Source organism: Kryptolebias marmoratus, linkage group LG3 (assembly GCF_001649575.2).
Source record: "Kryptolebias marmoratus isolate JLee-2015 linkage group LG3, ASM164957v2, whole genome shotgun sequence".
Lineage (NCBI taxonomy): Eukaryota > Metazoa > Chordata > Actinopteri > Cyprinodontiformes > Rivulidae > Kryptolebias > Kryptolebias marmoratus.
The window spans coordinates 9,609,921-9,628,856 of record NC_051432.1 but is presented as its reverse complement, the minus strand read 5'-3'; the positions used below and the strand labels follow the sequence as shown (position 1 = coordinate 9,628,856).

Here is an 18,936-nt window from a genome sequence, read left to right as displayed (position 1 = left end):
TGCCCCGCTCTTGTCTCATTTTCAGCTCAAACAGGGGGGAAAGATAAGGCTCCCCACAACAACAACAACAACAACAGCAGCAGAAGCCGGAGCCGGAGCCGTGGCGGCGGCGGCGGCGGCGGCGGCGGTGGGGCCCCACTCCCATGGCTGCGGCAGAAATCAACCTGTTGTCGGCCATTTCGGCTCGAGGCCGACGCAGAAAAGGGTTATGAGCCGTGTGTGTGTGTGGGAGGTGAACTAAGGTGTGAATGTTAAAAAAAACAACAAAAAAACCCCATTTAAATTTAGCCTTCCACTGTCCACCTCTTCTCCCGCTGTTATCAGTCTCCTCTCCCCCACTTTCCACCCTGATATCCGTCTCTATCGCACTATCTGCCTCTGCCCCTCTCTGACCTTGAAATACCAACAGTGTATAGAGGGGGTGGGGTGGGGGGAGGAGGGGCGTGTGTTTGTGTGTGGTGGTGGTGGTGGGGTAACTGAGAGGGAGGAGAGGAAGGGAGAGGGAGACACACGAGGGGAAGACAGCAGCAGGTGGTTGTCATGGAAACAGGGAGGATTGTTACACGGCTCACGTCAACAGGCAAGTGTTGATGTGAGGGGTAGGCGGGGTGGTAAAGGTGGTAGTGGTGGTTGTGGGGAGGGTGCTAAGAAAGCATCAATGAGTAGCTAAGTGCTCCTGTTTGCTAAATAGTCTCCAGACGTGTGTGTGTGTGCATGCGTGCGTGTGTTACGTCATTTGAGAAGTGCAGATGACGGACACACACACACACTCTCACGTCCACTCTGCGTGCGCACTTTGCGCTGACTAATCCGGGCCGCCCAAACGGTCTCGAGACATTTTCGAGGCGCACAACATGTCCTCTGACCCGCGTGCTTTTCCCCCTCTCCTCTCCCATCTGCCATCGGGACACAGTCGAGCCTGCCGTCTGCGTGATGTACAACACACACTGCAACACACGCGGCGGATGACCTTGTGTGTATGCAGACACATGCTAAGGATTTAGTCACAGCCACATACAAGAAGCCCCCTCCCTCCTCCTCCTCTTCTCGTCTTCTTGATCGCTGCCTCTCTCCTTCCCTCAAACAAACACTGAGCTGATAGTTCTTGGAGCCTCTGGTTATTTTCATGTCCGAGCTGAGTCCCGTGGACGATTCGCTCACAGCCAGATTCTGCTCATCACAGCTCTGGGAAGGAAGGACTGACTAAGAGGGACTGTGAGATAAGTAAAACAGAGAGAGGAAAGAAAAGGAATCCTGCAGACAGATGGAGAGAAAGGAAGAAAAGTGTGATGGACAGATGGAGGGCTGGAGATTAAACATTTACAAACAGATGCAAACCAGAGGGAGAATGAATGCAGCGAGGGCGACGACAGGGAACGGGTGTTTTAAGTGCTCACAGATGGACCATATGCTAAGATGTGTGCTGAAACACCAGCTCGTTCATAAAAAGAGCGAGGACCTTTAAGAAAACCGTGCCGTGGGAAGTCGTGACACTGCTTGTGCCGAGGTTCTGCCTCATGCTAATCAGTCAGACAAATGATACGAATAAAAAAAAACAAATGCTTGCCCCAGTGATGGACTGAGCTCTGTGTGTCTGAGTCTAATTGATAAGGAAGAAGTTTCCAGCAGGAAAGAGAAAGAGAGGATAATGAAGAAAGGGGGGAACAGAGATGGGAGAGGAGGGAGGAAGTTGGCGTGGGGTAGGGCAGCAGCAGTTACAGAACAATGGGCAGCAGGGACGAAAACAGGCTGAGAGAAAAAAGATGTCAGGCAGGGTTCAGCATCTGGCCCCGAGGCGCTGTGGCACGAGGCTGACAGCGGCAGGGAGGAGAAGAAACGAGGCTGCGGCGCTTCGTGTCCTCAAAGAGCCAGGCACGAACAGGAGTCACGCTCGGGAAGGAGAGCACACAAACACTTTGCTTCATACATTTTCACTGTGTACAGTAGAAGAGCCCCCCACTTCGTTCTGTCAGCAGCCGCGCAATGTTTAAACGCTTTGGTAAATGGATAAAAACGGTCATTGCAATTAAAAAAAAAAATAAATGAATTGATGCATTAGTTGTATCAACTGAAAATAGAGATCCTTCAGCTGATGTAACCTTAAGAAAAAATACAATTTCACTGTAATAAAACTAACATTTAAAAATGTGATTTTGATATGATTAAAAAGTGGCATTTCTGAAAGGAATGTGTATTGCATGCCGCCTTGCATGCCAAAGTTTTTAAACAAAGATTTCTAGTGATCTGTTAGCTCTCAGCTACTACCACACCAAATTCTAGCTCAATATTTGTAAAAAAAAAATTGACTGAGTTAGAGCAGTTAGCTATGGCAGCCATCCTAAACTGAGTGGACACCAAAGTTTAATCAGTTCCAGATGTACAGACAATAATTCCTTTCAGAGTTTCATTTAAAACTGACCAGTTCTAGAGATATTTTGCTAACAAACAGAGCTGATTTGAATAGCTAATACTAAGGTGTTCAGCAAAGATGCTGCACAGTGTGTTCCTCTGTTAGAGATCAGTATCAGCTACCACCACACCAAGTTTTAGCTCATTAACTGAGAAACCGACCAAGTTGTTGCTGTTTTTGTGTTTGCTAAGGCCAGTTGGCTGTAGTGGCCATCTTGAATTGGGTTGAGTCCAGAAAGTTAATCATTTGTAGAGTTCCACCCCAAAAAAACCCCATCATGGTGGCGGACGATAAATATTGTAGCAGAAGCGAATAAGAAAAAGCTCAAATGCTGAATGGATTTGAAGCAAATGTCTGCCACTCTGTACTGTATTTCAAACACACTGTACAGTTGTGGAGGTCTGGCTGATTGTACACTCTCTTATCATGCTGGGGGGGGCGAGGGAAAACCTATGTCCTCTCAGTGTACCAGCAGATGTGAGCGATTATGGACAAAGACAGACGATGGTCCCCTGCTCTCTATCAGAAATCAGTATTCTGTCGTCCATCTTTGGTGTATTTTCTTATATTTGTATTTTTCTTTACTTAGTGCAGTCTCCTTGTTCTTAATTACTACTCTCGTCTTTTATTCCTTATATCTTTCCCATGTTTTTTGACTTCCGCGTCTCTTTTCGACTCCGCAGGCAAACAAGCTTCGCACGAAAACCCTGAAGAACACGCTGAATCCGGTGTGGAATGAAACGCTGGTGTATCACGGCATCACAGGAGCTGACATGTCCACAAAGACGCTCAGGTAGGGTTCTAAGCTGCGAATTTTCTTTTCCCGTCCAGCCATTAACACCTTTCCCCAGGCAGCCAAAAGAGCAGCTCGCTTTGCGATGGAAATCCATATATCCCAACTCTCCGGTGAGCTTCCCAATGGGCTTCTCCGGCTCCGCACGCTGCAATTCATTAATAAAGCCAGGCAGGCCGGGCCGGCTGCTCTACTTGCTGCTCAGGTGTGAGCTGCGCCACGAGTCTCCGCTCCCGGACGCCCCACAATGCACTCCTCGGGGTGTGATTGAGGTCAAACGTTGCCATTTTGGCCCCCCAAAAAAAGCCTTCTAGGCACTTGTGTCGTCCTGCATGTTGGTTCAGAGACGGAGTCACACGTGCGTTCATGTTTGTGGACGTGCGCGCTAAATTCAATCAGTGTCAGTTTACTAAGAGGACTCATAACAGGGTTGGATGTTTGTCCTGAGGAAAGACGAAGCCGGTGTGTACCTAAAGGCGCACACACACACACACACACACACACACATGGATCTCATTCCGGCTGCACACACACAGATGTAGGCGTTCAGGTGTGTGCCTGTCCTCCTGCGTGTATGTCAAGGGCAATTACTGGCCCCTCCTCCGTACGCTAACAAAACACATCCAAAACTCCCGCCAACCGCACACGCCCCCGAGCAGCACATGAGATTGAGGAGAGAAGAAAACCCACCTGACCCCTGCTCAAGGACACCGTCACAATCCGGGGCGGAGGCTGCGAGTTGCCAAAATCAGGAATAGAAAGAGCAAGAGTTGAAGAAACACGAAGCTGGCTGCCAAGATCAAAAGAAAAAAGAAAAAAAGATCCAAAAGGAAAATTGGGAATGATGTTGAGAGCCAATAAAGGACAACAGAAGAGCGGACTGGCGAGGCCAAAATCAAATCTTGGCGTGGAATGAGTCCAAGGGTCAATGGAACAAGGGAAGAGACTGGCAGAGTATTACGAAGGAAAGTGATAAATGAGGTAATTTACTTAGCTGAGTTAAAAAGGGGAGGCTGCTCGGAAGGAGCTTAACCAAACAAGAGCCAAAAAATGATTGAATGAGGATAGTTAGAGAAATAGGAGGACCACCAGTGAGTCGGGGTGAACGACGCGCTCGCTGACAGCAGGGGAGGATGAAGAAAGCGGGCGACAGACATGAAAAGAGACAGGAGGAAATGTGTGCTGGAGCTCTCGCTGGATGGTTTTTTCACCAGCGCAGAACCTCGGCTGATGAAGAGACTTTTTTATCTTTTTTTTATCTCATCGCTCCTCAGAAACGCTGCACGAGGAAGTGGGAATTAAAAGGGTTCTCCGGAGTAATGTTTACTCGCCGCGTTGCACCCTGAAGCACATTGCTCCACTGGTCCTGACAGACGCCGAGGCAGGGCTGCTGTCCTCTTTGATCCCCGTGCTTTGTGCACAAAGATCCAGACCCGCCTGAAAGACGAGGCAGTTCAGAGTTTAATGGAAAAGTGAGACATATAGGATGTCATCTCAGAATAAGGGCTGTGCAGTTGTAATGCTTTTCTTTTAGGATCATTAATCTCCATTAACGGAGTTCATGACCGCTCTAAGTAAATGCAAAAAGGCTGAAAACTGTGCATGTAAATACTGAATGAATGAACCATATCCAGCCTGGCTCCTCAACTGCAAACAGTCAGACTGCAGATACCGTACAGCTGGGTATATTGTTTTGCTTCTTTGCTAACTTCACTATCCCCTAAAAAACGGTGCAGCTGGAGGTGTGAGAGTGACCCAAGAGTAAAACGATGTGGTGGTCAGCTAAACGGTGAGTTGAAACCTACGAACGCTCGTAGGTTTCAGACGCTTAAAAGTGGAATTTGCTGTAAAACACAGCTCGTTGCAGAGTTTGCTAAAATGCAGATTTTTTCGTAACAGTCCAAGTGTTTTTCACATTTGGCGTTTGCAATGAACTCGACCACTGTGGCCGCCTCGGGCTCCTGCAGCCTCCTGTCTGGAGCTGGGGTTGGCGAGCAAGGCCTGTCACAGAGAGCCGAGGCAACAATTTCCATCTTATTGCAAGTGATGGGTAGGTTAATACATGAGCAATCCTCTTGTAGTAACCTATTGTTAGAGTAACACTAGGACTCCAAAGGGAGTTTAAGATCTCGCTCATGACGTTTCTGTTTTCTGCTCATGGAAAAACTACAAAAGGAAACCTCGCAGAGTTGATGGATCCTTCAAACAGGATTTATCTGTGAAACTTCAGCACATCCGCTCACTCGCGTTTGTCCAGAAGAGCCCTGTGCATCCAGCAGCGACGAGTAATCACTGTGGTAACCTAAGTTTAGTGTGGTGGGTGACAGTCCGGTAGGAATTGCAACGAGCTCTGGACAAACGAGTATTAATGTAAAATATTAATGAGATCAAAAAAAAGCTTCATCTTACAAGAGTGTAAAAATAAACTCTTGGTCTTCATTGTTCTTAAAGCTTTCCGAAAATGGCTCACAGTGCTCCATTTGAATGTAAGTTCCAGTGTGTGTAATTGTGGGTGTGTAACACCCATGTATTTGACCAATATAATTATGTTACAGTGTATGTGACTGCTTCACAGCATGCGCTGTGTCAACCTGGGTTTGGCAAGTGAACATTTTAACCTGGTAGGATTTGTAAATATCTGCAGAGTATAGCACCCATGTACAAATTTATAGTTACTGGATGTAAATAGTAGAAGTGCATACATTTCTTTTTAACAAATACCAGCTTTAAATAGTATCTGATAGGTACTTTGTTGTAGTCGTTTGTACTGTTTGCTACATAAATCCTCATCAGAGACGGGATAAAAGCTGAAGTGCAGCCAGGACCGTTGGAGACCTCCCTGCTCTTTGTAGGGGTGGACAAACCCTGGAGAAGGAGTTGCGTCATGTGTAACATTGAGCGAGACGGGGGTGGGACATTTATTCATTTATTTAATTCAATTGCATTAAGAATGATTATATAAAACCGTCGTTCTGAGGGGAAAAAAAAACACAAAGAGAGACAGCTTAGGAGAAGACAGTAATGAAAAGACTGGAAATAAAAAAACAAGAAGGAAAAAAAACACCATTAAAGTTCCAACAGCGCTCTTTTTTTATCATCTGTATTCAAAGACTTTAGGCCTGAGAGTGCTTACTTTATCTCTTAAGAGCCACTGGAGGTTGGTTTTGTTATTAAAAATGAAACGGACGAGTAAACCAATAACTAATGTCTTCTATCACGTCTTCACGCTTGGCCTCATAGCAGCTAATCCTTTAATTGCTGCAGCAGCGCTGCCCGAGGTCTTCTAGTCTCTGGTTAAAAAAGAAGTCTTATGAACTGGAATGCACTGAATCATCTTGATGAAATATGCATTCTGTTTATGTGGCTCCAAGTCATAATTGTTTAAAAACCATTTGAAGGAACTCAGAAGTCATTTTGATTTCTGATGAACGTCTGCTTCTTTTAACTGATTTTGTATATATATGTAAAAAAAAAACAAAAAACTTTAGGCACGAGAAAATGCAAGGTAGATCTTTTAACCCATTGAAATTCATTGACATTGGTTTATTTCTGTTCTACCCTGATAGTTTAGATGTAGAACAGTTTCCAGTTGCTACGTTGCGACTCTGCTTTAGGGCAAATTTCAAATAATTGTGACGATTCTGACCACTTAATGCGCAAATAAAAAAAAAAAAAGTACCTTTTGAGAGTCAAGTGCTAATGCATACCCTGGAGAATAGCCAGTGGGAAGAGTTAAAGAGTTCCTGTGACTCACAATATATCACTAAAACTATTATCAGGCTGCCAATAACAGCGGCGAGATGGAACTTGTGGATGTGCTGCGATGAGAGGTGGGTATCAACGTTTTTATCTCTGTGGGTGTGTGTGTGTGTTAAAGGAGAACAAATATGATGTCACCACCAGGTCTGGCCTATATTCGCTCAATTTTTCCCCTCTGTCTCATCATCCCCATGTCTGGCTTGGTAATAAGCTCGACTGTCCTTGGGTATGGGAACAAATCTAGGACCTGAGTTAGGACTGAATGGAGGGCAAGGCTCATTGGATACCTGATGCCTCGAGTTGGAATCAAGAACTAAAGTGTTCAGGTTATCGGGGGGATATTTGATTGAGAAGTCAGATATTGGATGATGGATTTGATTTTCTTTAGGTCAGTCCTGGTGGTGACGATCTATGTCAGGTAGAAAATATTTTATTTCACCATTTACTTTGCACCTCGAACCAAACTCCACATAAAAGGGTTTCCAGAGTTTCAAGTCGCAGACACATCTAAGTGATTAAATCAGGCTTTCGAGACAAGTCCCTCCCACTGCTGAGGGTCGACCAGCAAGAAGTTAGAGGAGACCTGCTGGGAGGATACGGATATGAGTCCTTCCAATGGAAATCTGTCCAGTTATCTGATTGGTCCGAAAAGAGGAGACCTTAAAAAGTCAGGCCGTCATCTGCTCGTGCCTCATCAAGAAGGCGAACAGATGGCGGGCGCATGTGTGGCCTGCACTGCGGAGCGTGAAGGGCGACCTGTGGCGGCGCTCTACTGGTGGGGCTGCTGAAGGTTCATTCGAGATGTAAAGTAGCACTTTGCTGCCACAACGTTCTTCTACAACGTGTGAACTAATCTTTGTTATCGAGCTGCTTGTTTTTTAGTTCAGTAGTATGAGCTGAAACAAAACAGTGGGGTTTTGTTAGGATATTAAACCACACTGTCAAAAAAAAGTACCCCCATTGTACCTTCAGGAGTACAAAGGCTAGTCACTAGAGGGGTACCTTCAAAGGTACTGCTCTTGTATCCTCAACAGTGGGGGCCTGTGTTTGGAGGTGGCAGTCCTGTACCCTAGATTACCAGAACAAAAAGGGGCGTTTAAAAATGGCTCCAACAGGAATAGTTCTAATTGCCCAGTTTTTCCAACATCTGACATGATTCTTCTTGATCAAGGTGACATCTGAGCCAAAGAGGGATCATTTCTGTCTTTCATTCATTATGTACCAATGTTTCCCTAAGCAGGATCTGAACACCTGATCCTTTGTTCCAAAGCCAGTTTTCAATAAAAACCTTGAAATGAATAATTTGATTTTCTTTTTCTTCAAAAACAAATGGTCTCCTGACATAGTACCCTAACATTTAGAATACTCAGTACATATATGCACCTTTTGTTATATGGGAACATAAATGTACCTTTCAGGCCCTCATAAAGGTAAACAAAATTACCTTTGAGGTCCAATATTCAACCCTGGAAGGTACATTAGTTCAAATGTACTTCTTCTGTGCCCTTAGCTTTGACTGTATTGGAAGGACAGCAGTGTTGTTCTGCATCTGATGGCATCCCATAACCACACAACTTTATATTGTAGAAAAAGTTGTTAAATGTTTGGAGATAAAGTCACGTGTCATTCATTGTATCGTGGTGCATTATTTGTAACCTGTTCACATCTGCTCGCTTGTGTCCTCTGTTCTCACGTGCACGGTGGTGGGTTTTACGCTTCGTCGAGAAGGCGAACAGATGGCGGATGAATGTGCGGTTTGCAAAATATCAAAATATGAATTTGCACCAAAGATGCTGCTGTTCACGTTTTTTTTTTTTTAAATCAAGATCATTTTCAAAGCCTTGTGAAGTTGATGCTCTCTTTTAATAAACATCTGATTTAGGCATATCTTCAAAACATTCCCTTTCATAAGTTAACAAACAAACAAATAAATAAACAAAAGACAACATCTGTGCAGTGGTAGAAAGTTTTTTTCTCAGTCTCTTTGAATGCTGAGACCTGGGTGGAGCAACGCCGTCATTCCATGGTTCGAAGTCCCGACTTGTCCACACTGCACTGGGAATGAGTTCCACTTTGGACCGAGGACGTGGACACAACCCTTCCCTTGGTTTTACAGGGACAGGGCACCCCATTCTTCTGCAGCACCCACACCCACCCATCTCACAGTCGGTCAGAGCCTCCCTTCCAACACCCTGGAGTACACTGAGGCTGAGAAGTGTGATCCATCAGTAACTGGAACCACCATCCGGTCCTCCTTTATGAAAACGGGAACCATCATCCCAATGTGCCACTCCTTAGGTGTTATCGTGACTTTTTTGTCTGTCTGTTATCCATAAAGCATCAAAGATTTGCCCTAAAGCTTCTTCGGCAACCTGTTAGAAAGGTTGTTTGTTGTCGCCATTCTTAGCTTTGCTCAGTTCGAGCTCCTCAGATAAACACAACCCGCGTCCCTTTCAAAGCCACAGGAAACAATCTCATTTGAACTGGCCGCATTTTACCGCCAAGGTATCTATGGCTCTGAGTCTTTCTACCCAAAATACAGTTACACTGAGCCGTATTTAACAGCAGCAATGACGGCTTTATCGTCTGAACTTCCACACTTATCAGTCCAGACGCTGGTTCTCCTCCATTTTTCGTATTTTTCTCCCTTTGAAAATCCAACAGGAGACGACCGAATCGATATCTCCCTCGGAGCTGCTCCAACGCTGCCTCTGTAAAATGAACTGAAAACACGATCGTCATTCTGTCTTCACTCACACACACCGTCTCAGCTTCCATGCATTTTTTTTTTCCACCGACGGTTGGACGTTTGACGTGCTGGTTCCAGCCTTTTAGTCATAACTGATGAGTATCTCTAGCAGAGGCTTCGGAATAGCTCTGACTCATGACCACGGCTGTCAGATGATTTATTTCCTTTTTTGCTCTGTCATACACGCAGGGTGTCTGCGATGAGACCAAGGTAGCTGTGAAATGTGACACCGGCTGTCTGTAAAGTTTTGGCCCTTTATTTTTTTTATGTGGAAAAACTCTCCCTTGGCTTTCTGGTAAACTCTTCCGGTTCTCCCACATTTTTCAGTTTCCTTTAAAGGCCCAACAGATGCTAATGTTTGTTCAACCCGTGGTGCTGATCTAATGTGGAGTCGTTGATTAAATCCTCCTCATGAGTGTCGGTGGGGGTTTGCTCGTGATTTAAATAAGAAACATTTTGGAAGAACACCACCGTTTGACGAAGATCCAACTGTTCATACCAAGCAGGGAGGACATTAAAAGTACGTCGCTGAAAGGTGAAAGGTGGGCGATAATGTTTTTGCCTGTGACTGTTTATGTTTCTGTCATGTAAGCAAAATATCTCATAAAACCACTGAACATATTTTAATGAAACTCACAGAAAGTAATCCTTGGATGTACATCTACAACTAATTACTTTTTTGAGTCTATCCAAGCCAAGATGGCTGCCACAGCTAATTGACCTTGCCCAACACCAAAATGTCTATAACTTTGTCAGTTTTACAGATATTGAGCTAAAACGTAGTGTGGTAGTTGCTTGGAGTCATTTGTAACACATACTCTCAGCACTAATAGATTACATGAGACATTGCGATATTGCGTGACATCATCTATAACATTCTTCTCATGGTTTGACTAAAACAGCCTAAACTCTGTTATTTCTCATCATAAGATGGTCTTATGATCATCTGGCATTTTATTTATTTATTAATTTATTGGAGGAAAAAAGTAAAAACAACAAATCAACTGACAAAAAAATGGCATTGTCGTGTTGCATTCTCTACATGTTCTAAGCACCTACTTCGCCTCTTTATTCAGAAACAGCTGTATCTGCCTGTTTTATCTTTAGATGAAGGGACTCTTCTTATGGCAGGCAGGCAGATGGCTCTGATCTGTCTCCTGTTGTCTCCCGAGACAACTGACTTTGTCTTCCACAAAACTGTCTTTCTCTTTTTCTGTTTTAAAGTGGCATCATTCTTACACTGGCTAGAAATCTCGCAGGTCTTTGAGAGCAATTTGAATCCTTTTAATCAGCATTTAGTCCCATGTTGTCGTTGTTGTGGAGAGACTTTAGCTCTGGTTTCATTCGGAACTGAATGAAACCTTTTAACGGAGGCTCTGAAAGCAACAGCAACAACCTGCATAAATCTAAGTGTTTCCAAGGCACCTGGCTGCTCACTCATCAGTTAAAAATGAATAAACTAGTCTAATAATTCAAGTCCTGGTTTCTAAAGCATCCTGTGGGATGCAGTGGAATACGGAGGTGTTGCGGGGTTACCTTCCTCTCTGGTCCACCTGGTGATAGTTACTGTGGCAATTGTAGCCTTCGGAGTCATCGGTATACTGTCTACATGCAGTAAAAAAAAAAGATTTATTGGACATGTTTTAGTTGGTGTACTTGTGTTCCAAAAGTATTCTGTCAAACACTACTTTTGGTCGAGGACAAACTCTGTGAAAAGTCAGTTTTGCCAACTTTACAGCAGCAGGTTTTACAAAAACAAAATACCTAGTTAGGTTTAAAAAATGTAAATGGTTTTTATGTCTAAAGAATGAAATGCCTACAAACGAACAAGCGCACAACATAATCTGCATGAGCTGTCATGTCTTCGAATTGTGGCATTCGTTGCGAGGCTCGTTTATCTGAAAATGCACAAATGACTTGTCATTTCGGGTTTCCAGAAAATTGCTCTAAATTTTCCTTGGGCTACTTCAAAGAGGATGACGAGTTCAAGGGGTCTCTAAGTGGAAGAATTAGGGCTACTTCACTGGAGCTCAGCACAGGACTGAGTCAAACTCCAATCATATGTGTACATATAATATATGTGCATTTTCTGTTCTGTGTTTGGCCATGCTGTCAGACAGCATAATTTCGAAAAATGCCCCCAAAAAATAATATTTATGTCCCGAATATTTAACACATGGCAGTCATGTAACTGCCTCTGTGTATTCTTCTGTCGGCTTGTTGTCACTTTTGAGATTCTAATGAAACTCCCCAGAAAGTAGCCATCGGCTGAATATCTACCGTTGATTAACCTTTAGAGTCAACCTGCTTCAGAAAACACCTAAAAAGTCTATAAATCAGTTGGTTTTCTAGACCTCAGATTTGGTGTGGTTGTAGCAAAGAGTCATCCCTAACACGTACTCCAAGAGTCAAGAAATCCTGCAACATTTTTTTTTCTTTAAACCTTCAAACTGATGTGCATTCATTCAAAGGTTGCTCGTTTCATTCTTTTCAAAGATGTATTTAAGGAAGGTTGCTCATGTGCTGCCACAAGTGATGCAGGATTTCTTGAATGTGATGTTGAGGTTGGAACATGTGTGGGCAGATTCGCAAAGCCCAGTACAGCACCAACCAAAACAGGATTTATCAACCTGCAAACACACCAAGCTGCTTCTGCTTCACCCGGGATCTCCCACTCTGCATGACCTGTCAAGACAGCCCGACTGATCTGGGAGTCATGTTTAAGATGCAAACCTCTCTGCTTCTTCCCGCTGTAAAGCCACATTGTCCCTGCAGCTGCTGCTGCTTGTTTCTTTTTAGCTCCTCCGTCACCGCCGCAGCAGCCACCCGTGGGCTCTGATGTCAGAGACACTTTCACTTTCACCACGGCAGTGAGAGAGAGAGAGTCTCTGACGTGTCCAGGGAGTGGGACGGGAAGGGATGAGGGTGAGATCAGAGCCTGTAGAGCAGTGGTGTCCAATCCTGGTCCTGGAGGGCCTCTATCCTGCATGTTTTAGGCGTAGTCCACACGTAGCTGGGTCTTTATAAAACCGAATATCTCCTCCACATCGTTTGAAGAAATGATTCCATCCACCTGGGATCGGTTTAAAACAAGTGTTCATCCACATGAACCCGCTGAATTTCACCACTGAGCGTTGTTTTAAACATGCCAAACCCAAAGGGGGGCATGTTTAAACCATCGTCATTTATGATCGCTGATCCAAAACCAGCGACGGCATTGTGTCTCCGTATCGAGAGGGACAGCCGGTGTAAAACCGCTGCCCTCCAAGCGCTCCTTCTCCTTCGCAGTTCCACATATTGTAGCAGTTGGGTTTGTAAAAACAAGCAGGCAAAAAGCATCTGAACCAAGCTAAAAATCCGCAGCTCTCTGATAGCAGACATTTTCCCTTTGCTGAATGGTCAAACAATAACAATCGTCACATATGTGATGTCAGCGCTGCATTATTTGTTGCAGACTATAATGCGCAGACTTTTAAAATTTCTGGTTACCAACATCTACGTGCAAATAAAAAATCTTCACTTTGGCCAGAGGTTTCATCATCAGTCGTTTTTAGTGCTATTAAACGGAGGTTTTGTGTGAATGAATAGCCAAATCACATAAAAAAAAAAAAAAAAAAAAACTATTCGGTTTACCAGATATCCAGCTACGTATGGACGAGGCCAAAGACTACCAGAGAAACAATAATGTTAACCTTCATGGGATAAACCGTACTCCTCTGAGTCACACTTCGGCACCTCATTGATCTGGTGTGTGTTTGTAGCTCCACACAGTGTCTGAGNCCCCCCCCCCGCCCCCCAGGACCAGGACTGGACGCCGCTGCTGTAGACGCTAAACTAATAAAACTTTCACACGCTGTAAGTTGCCTGACTAAAAAAGCTTCTCGGTGCGTACGCCGGGTGAAGAGGAGTCCATACAGGATGTGTCATTTAGCGGCAAAAAAAGGCAGCTAACCTTGGCTGATTGCTTAATGAAAAAATTGTTTAAAAAAATTACTTAAGCCACCTTTCCTTAAACAGGTATTTTGTAAGGTCAGGTTGCCCTTCAGCTCGTGGGAACGCAACAACGAAAGTCTGATTGCTTGATTGAAACAAATTCCTCTGCCCTCTTACAATCTTTCAATTATAATAAATTAGAAGCGGGTGGAATAAAAGCCGACTGGGAAATGACTGAAACGTTCTAAAAAGCACTTCCTGCTCCTCAGCAATCACAGCTCCGGATCGTTCACGGGGGGCTGTTCAGACGCACCTTTAAAGGCTTCAGAGCAATGAGCAGAAAAACACCAACTTCACTGATTCACCTGCTCGTCTTTCTCTTCTGTGTGTGTGTGTGTGTGTGTGTGTGTGTGTGTGTTTATGAGTGCAGGCTGTGTGTGTGTGACATGGACAGACTTGGGCGAAATGAATTCATCGGGGAGGTGAGAGTGGCTCTGAAGAAGCTGAAGGAGGGCGAGAGCAAGCGGTACAATATGGGCTTGGAGAGAATCGCGCAGGTATGGGCTCCCTGCGACTGTACAAACACTCCCAGGTGTTCTCGTGTGTGTGTGTGTGTGCGTGTATGTGGGGGAATAAAAATGCTCACCTGTCTCCTTGTCTGACTTTGTTTCAGAACAAAGAAACTAACAATCAGTTGGTGGAACAGGGAGCACTTGTAGCAGAGGAGGAGGTAAGACCGCCTTCGACTTTCAGCATCTCTTTTATGTTAGGCTTTTAAAGTAAAACCATTCAATTAAGGTTTAAAAATAAGGATTATTTCTGATCACTCATCTACGTGTATTTTCTTATCTATCTTTCCTACGTGTCGTGTTGGAGATCACACTCCACTACTACCACAACAAATTTTAGCTCACTATCTGTAAAACAGAGTTGAGGCTAAGGTGGATTGGCTGTGGCAGCCATCTTGACTTCAAAAGTTAATCAGTTCATTCAGTGAACACTAACTAAGAGTTTCGTTCAAATTCGTTCAGCGACTCGTGAGATATTTTGCTCGCAGACAGAGTTGACTTATTCGGTCAACGCTAATGTTTTAAACTAATATCTTGCGTGATGCATTAGTGCTCAAAGTATGTACTGGGGATGGGTCCCAGCTATTACCACACCAAATTTGAGCTCAATAGATATAATATTGACTGTGTTATAACCCTGTTTGTGTTTGGTAAGATTGATCAGCTATGGTAGCCATTTTGAATTAAACCTACTCCAGAAGTTAATCAGCTGTGGAGGCATATTCAGTGATTATCTGCTGAGAGTTTCATCAGTATTCGCCCAATAGTTCATGAAATATTTTGCTAACAGACAGCAAATAAACACAGGCCTACACAGGCTCAGGCAAACACATGACAGCCTGCCGCCATGACAGGTGGGCAATAATAATTACATATTTTGAATCCGTGCCTGAGGCATGAACACTGATTGTCTGACGAGCGGTGAAACGCCTCTTATCAGCTGTGTGTAAATGGCACCAGTGCTGCCACTTCAGTGTTTCAGTCCTCTGATGTCTTTTTTTTTTTTTTAAATCTAAGTCAAAAGCTAATAGCCTCTGGTCTCCGATTAAATTCTGTTTCTGGCTCACCCTTTAAATTAACCGAAGAGAAGAAGCCATTTTGCCCGACTCAGATAAAAACTGCAATTATCAACTTTAATTTGAAACCTTCAGTGATGCATTAAAGAGTAAAAAAAAAAAAAATCTCCCAACGAATCGCTAATATGAAAATGTCGGGTTGCTTCTTTTTTGTTTTTTTCTCCCCGTTGGCCCGCAGCGCGGTCGCATCCTGGTGTCGCTGTGCTACAACACGGAGAAGGGCTGCCTGCTGGTTGGGATCGTCCGCTGCGCCCACCTGGCCGCCATGGACTCCAACGGCTACTCGGACCCCTTTGTCAAAATGTAAGTCACATGGCATGTTCGCAGACGCCCCGGAAACCTGGGGAGACTCTTGGAGTCGCTGTGGCCTCGGCAGAGTTCAGCAGGAAGGTGGTCTGATCAGGATGAGGTCATAACCATAACTCTACAGATATTTTACCCATTAGCTGCCATTTAAGACATACTGACAGAAGGCGAGCTGTGTCATGGCCTCTAAGACTGCAGGTTGTTGAGCTGAACTACCTTTACCTCCCCGGGTTGGTTGTTGGGAAAAAACTTCAGGAGACGTTAACACATTTATTCAAACGCCATTAGTCAATATTCATAGTCATAAAACCAGATGCATCTGGGAGACAATCAGTGGGAATGAGAACAGATCACCTTGAAAACTAGTCAAGCCATCACCCCAGGATTGTCTGAAGAGACAAAAGATGTTGGTCTGGTTTTTACTACTTGACCCCCCTTCCTCCAGAGGGTGGGTCACTGCCTTCCTTCTCTGGAGGTCAAAGGTCTCTCCTTCCCCCTTCCCTGCTGCTCACATTCCAGGATGTTTACCACCTATCTCTCTCTTTCCAGATAAAATAAACAAGTACTTGTTAAAGCTTTTAAAATGGTGGCTAAATATAAAATGGTGATAAACACAAATCAGATAAAGATATAATAATCGAATGTTACATAAAGCATGGGAGAATAAATGCAAGGCCTTCTATTCCACAGGGTCAGATCTGGTATGTTGATGGAAAAGGTCTGGACAGTAAAAACCTCATTTAAAAAAAAAGGATGTTTGTTTTATGCCTTATTTGTTGTCCTTGGCTATTTGAACAACCTCAGTTTGGAGAAATAAAAAATAAAAACAACACAATCTGTGTTTGAGGGGTTAAGACACAAAATCCGCAAGTGGGAAATGGAACAGACCCGAGCCAGCCTCGGTCGCAGTCAGTCAAACATGGAGCCAAATCTGGACACGATCGGCTCGTGTGAACTGACTGCCAACACATTTCAGAGTAATCTGTTGGCTTCTTTAGTTAGAGCTGGCATTTTAAATATACTGTATGTGAATGTATCAGATTATAATTGGATTTGACTGATTGTGACTTAACTCTGAATCTGTTTTGGGTTTGTGGTTTGGAACTGTTTTATTATTTTGTTGTTTTTTTTTGTTTGTTTTTTGTTTTGTATATTACCCACAGATGACTTGTTGTGAATTGGCGCTGTATAAATAATCTGAAGTGAACTGGAGGTTTTAAAGTGAGCTGCTGCTATTTTAACTTCTAAAAGGAAATCTAAAGGATACCATGTAACTATAAAGCGCTATTTTCTAAACCACTATAAAGGTTTATAAAATAGCGCTGACACGACCTGCAATAATTTGTTGTAGATTAGCATCATTTTTAACCTTTGGCTTTGCTCTTGGACTAGCTCTGGTCAGAGTTAAACTGTTCTTCTCCAAACTGAGGTCATTCAAAAAGCTATCTACAGCGGGTAAGATATTAATTTCCCATAACCTTGCTACGGAGCAATCTGAAAATATCTGAACTATTACTTTACGTCATGTATGGAAAAACTCAGTTCGCAATAAGCACGTTTTAGCCAACGGCTAAAATCTAAGCAGTCAGGGGTTTTTATCAAGAGCGAAGACAACTTTGGGCATAAAAAGGCAAAATCTGTAAAAAAAAACCAACCAAAAAAAAAACACTTTAGGGTTTTTGCATGTTTTATTTGTACCTTAGATTGTTAGCTCTGTGAGATAATTGAAGATTATGGTTTTATTTGGTCCTTTTTCTTCACAGTCAGACCCTCCACACGAGTAGGAGCTCTTCGGCTGGGTTCACTTTAAATCAGTTAAAGTCACAAGTTTCTACTTAATGTGTTGTAGTTGTTTTTTTTTGTCTTTGTTGCTTTAAACAACCAGAGATGAAAGTTTTATTGCCTAAATGTTCTGGTTTATTGCCCCCATTCAGCTTTGCATTGTGCTCTATCTTTTCAGCAAGCATGAATGACTGAGTTTCAGTGTTGTTTCCCAACAATAACACCTGCAACCCAATTAAAAAAGGGTCTGTTTCTTTTTTTCTTTTTTTTTAGCTACAGTGGAGATAAATCATGAGACGACTGAGGAAAGGCAGGGTAATATGAGAAGAATAGCAGAATAACAAGAACGCCTCTTTGGGAACAGGATTATTTTTTGACCAATTTCTCCCCCTGGAAATGGAGAGGAGGTGGCAGGGAGGGGGGGACTGACTGACTCCCACAAAACATTGTTGTTTCTGGAAAGGGTTCCTGCAGTGAAAGGGTCCCGTTTGTCGCTTAGAACACGACACGTAGCAGCAGCAACAGCAAAGGGCTGTGTATTTGTATCTGTCGAGTCAAAAAGTCAAGGAATGCTATCGATTCCCTCCCACCTCTTACACGACGTAAAGTCGCACCGCTGTACAGTCGCCACCATTTGTAGAAAACTCAACGAGGTGTCCTGATAAGCCTGACTCTGAAGGTGAACGGGAGCTGGTTTGATTCGACCAGTGAAGGCTTCATGCAAAAACCGCTCACATTAACCACATGTTTAAAATTCAACCCTTCTGTCTGTTTAGGGATGATGAATCCTGTCGACTGTCGAGGACAAAACCTCAAACGGACTGAAACTGTTCCTATCGATTGTGTGGTCTGGACCAACCCCGATGCCAGGAACTAGCCTGGCCCGCTTTACAGTACTGAAAACCACAGAAATGGGAAATGACTGTGGTCAGTACGGGGGGTGTTTCCTGTCGTCTACATGCCTTACGTTTATGAAACCGGTGTTCTCAGACAGTGGTATAAGCACCAGTGTTTTTTTTTGTTTTGTTTTTTTCCAAGTTTAAAAAGGGAGCTAAATAACTCTCTTAGCTAAACAGTGATTTAAAGCCTGAAAGCAGAGACAGCACTGCGGATGAGTGGTTCAAGCAAAGAGCGACCTTTACTTCAAACGGAAACGGCTAGAAACAAAGCTGCAGCTGAGAATATTTGGAGAACCTCTGCAGAAGCGAGTGGATGGTAGGGAACCGATCTGCTTGAGGCTGTTTAAGCCTCTCCCATGAAGAACGGGACCTGCCAGCAACTCATGGAGCTGTCACATCTTCTGTCCCACCCTTCATACAGTCTTAGGTGACTGTTCCATTTGAATCAGATTAACCTGTTACATTTTGTCATAACTCGGGAGGTACTGTCCAGAAGAGCGAAACCAAGACCAAAACACGGAGACGGAAGTAAAGGTAAGTGAATTTATTTACAGGGTGAGACTATATACAGTGGGCGGTGTCCGGAGTGGTCTGCAAGAGAAGGAGAGCTAGGTGAGTCTCGGGTACAGGTCTTGATCCACACGGCAACAAGGAAGTGGT

At 43.9% G+C, this 18,936-nt stretch overlaps 1 protein-coding gene across 1 annotated transcript in view; it reads left to right on the top strand.

Annotated features, from left to right (window-relative positions):
• The window catches only part of doc2d (double C2-like domains, delta), a 61,546-nt gene that overhangs the window by 8,090 nt on the left and 34,520 nt on the right, over window positions 1-18,936 (top strand). The window contains exons 5-8 of the mRNA XM_017408888.3: window positions 3,094-3,203; window positions 14,075-14,201; window positions 14,318-14,374; window positions 15,468-15,592. Of these exons, the coding sequence (XP_017264377.1) occupies window positions 3,094-3,203; window positions 14,075-14,201; window positions 14,318-14,374; window positions 15,468-15,592 (419 nt within the window). The remainder of the gene's footprint in view (window positions 1-3,093; window positions 3,204-14,074; window positions 14,202-14,317; window positions 14,375-15,467; window positions 15,593-18,936) is intronic.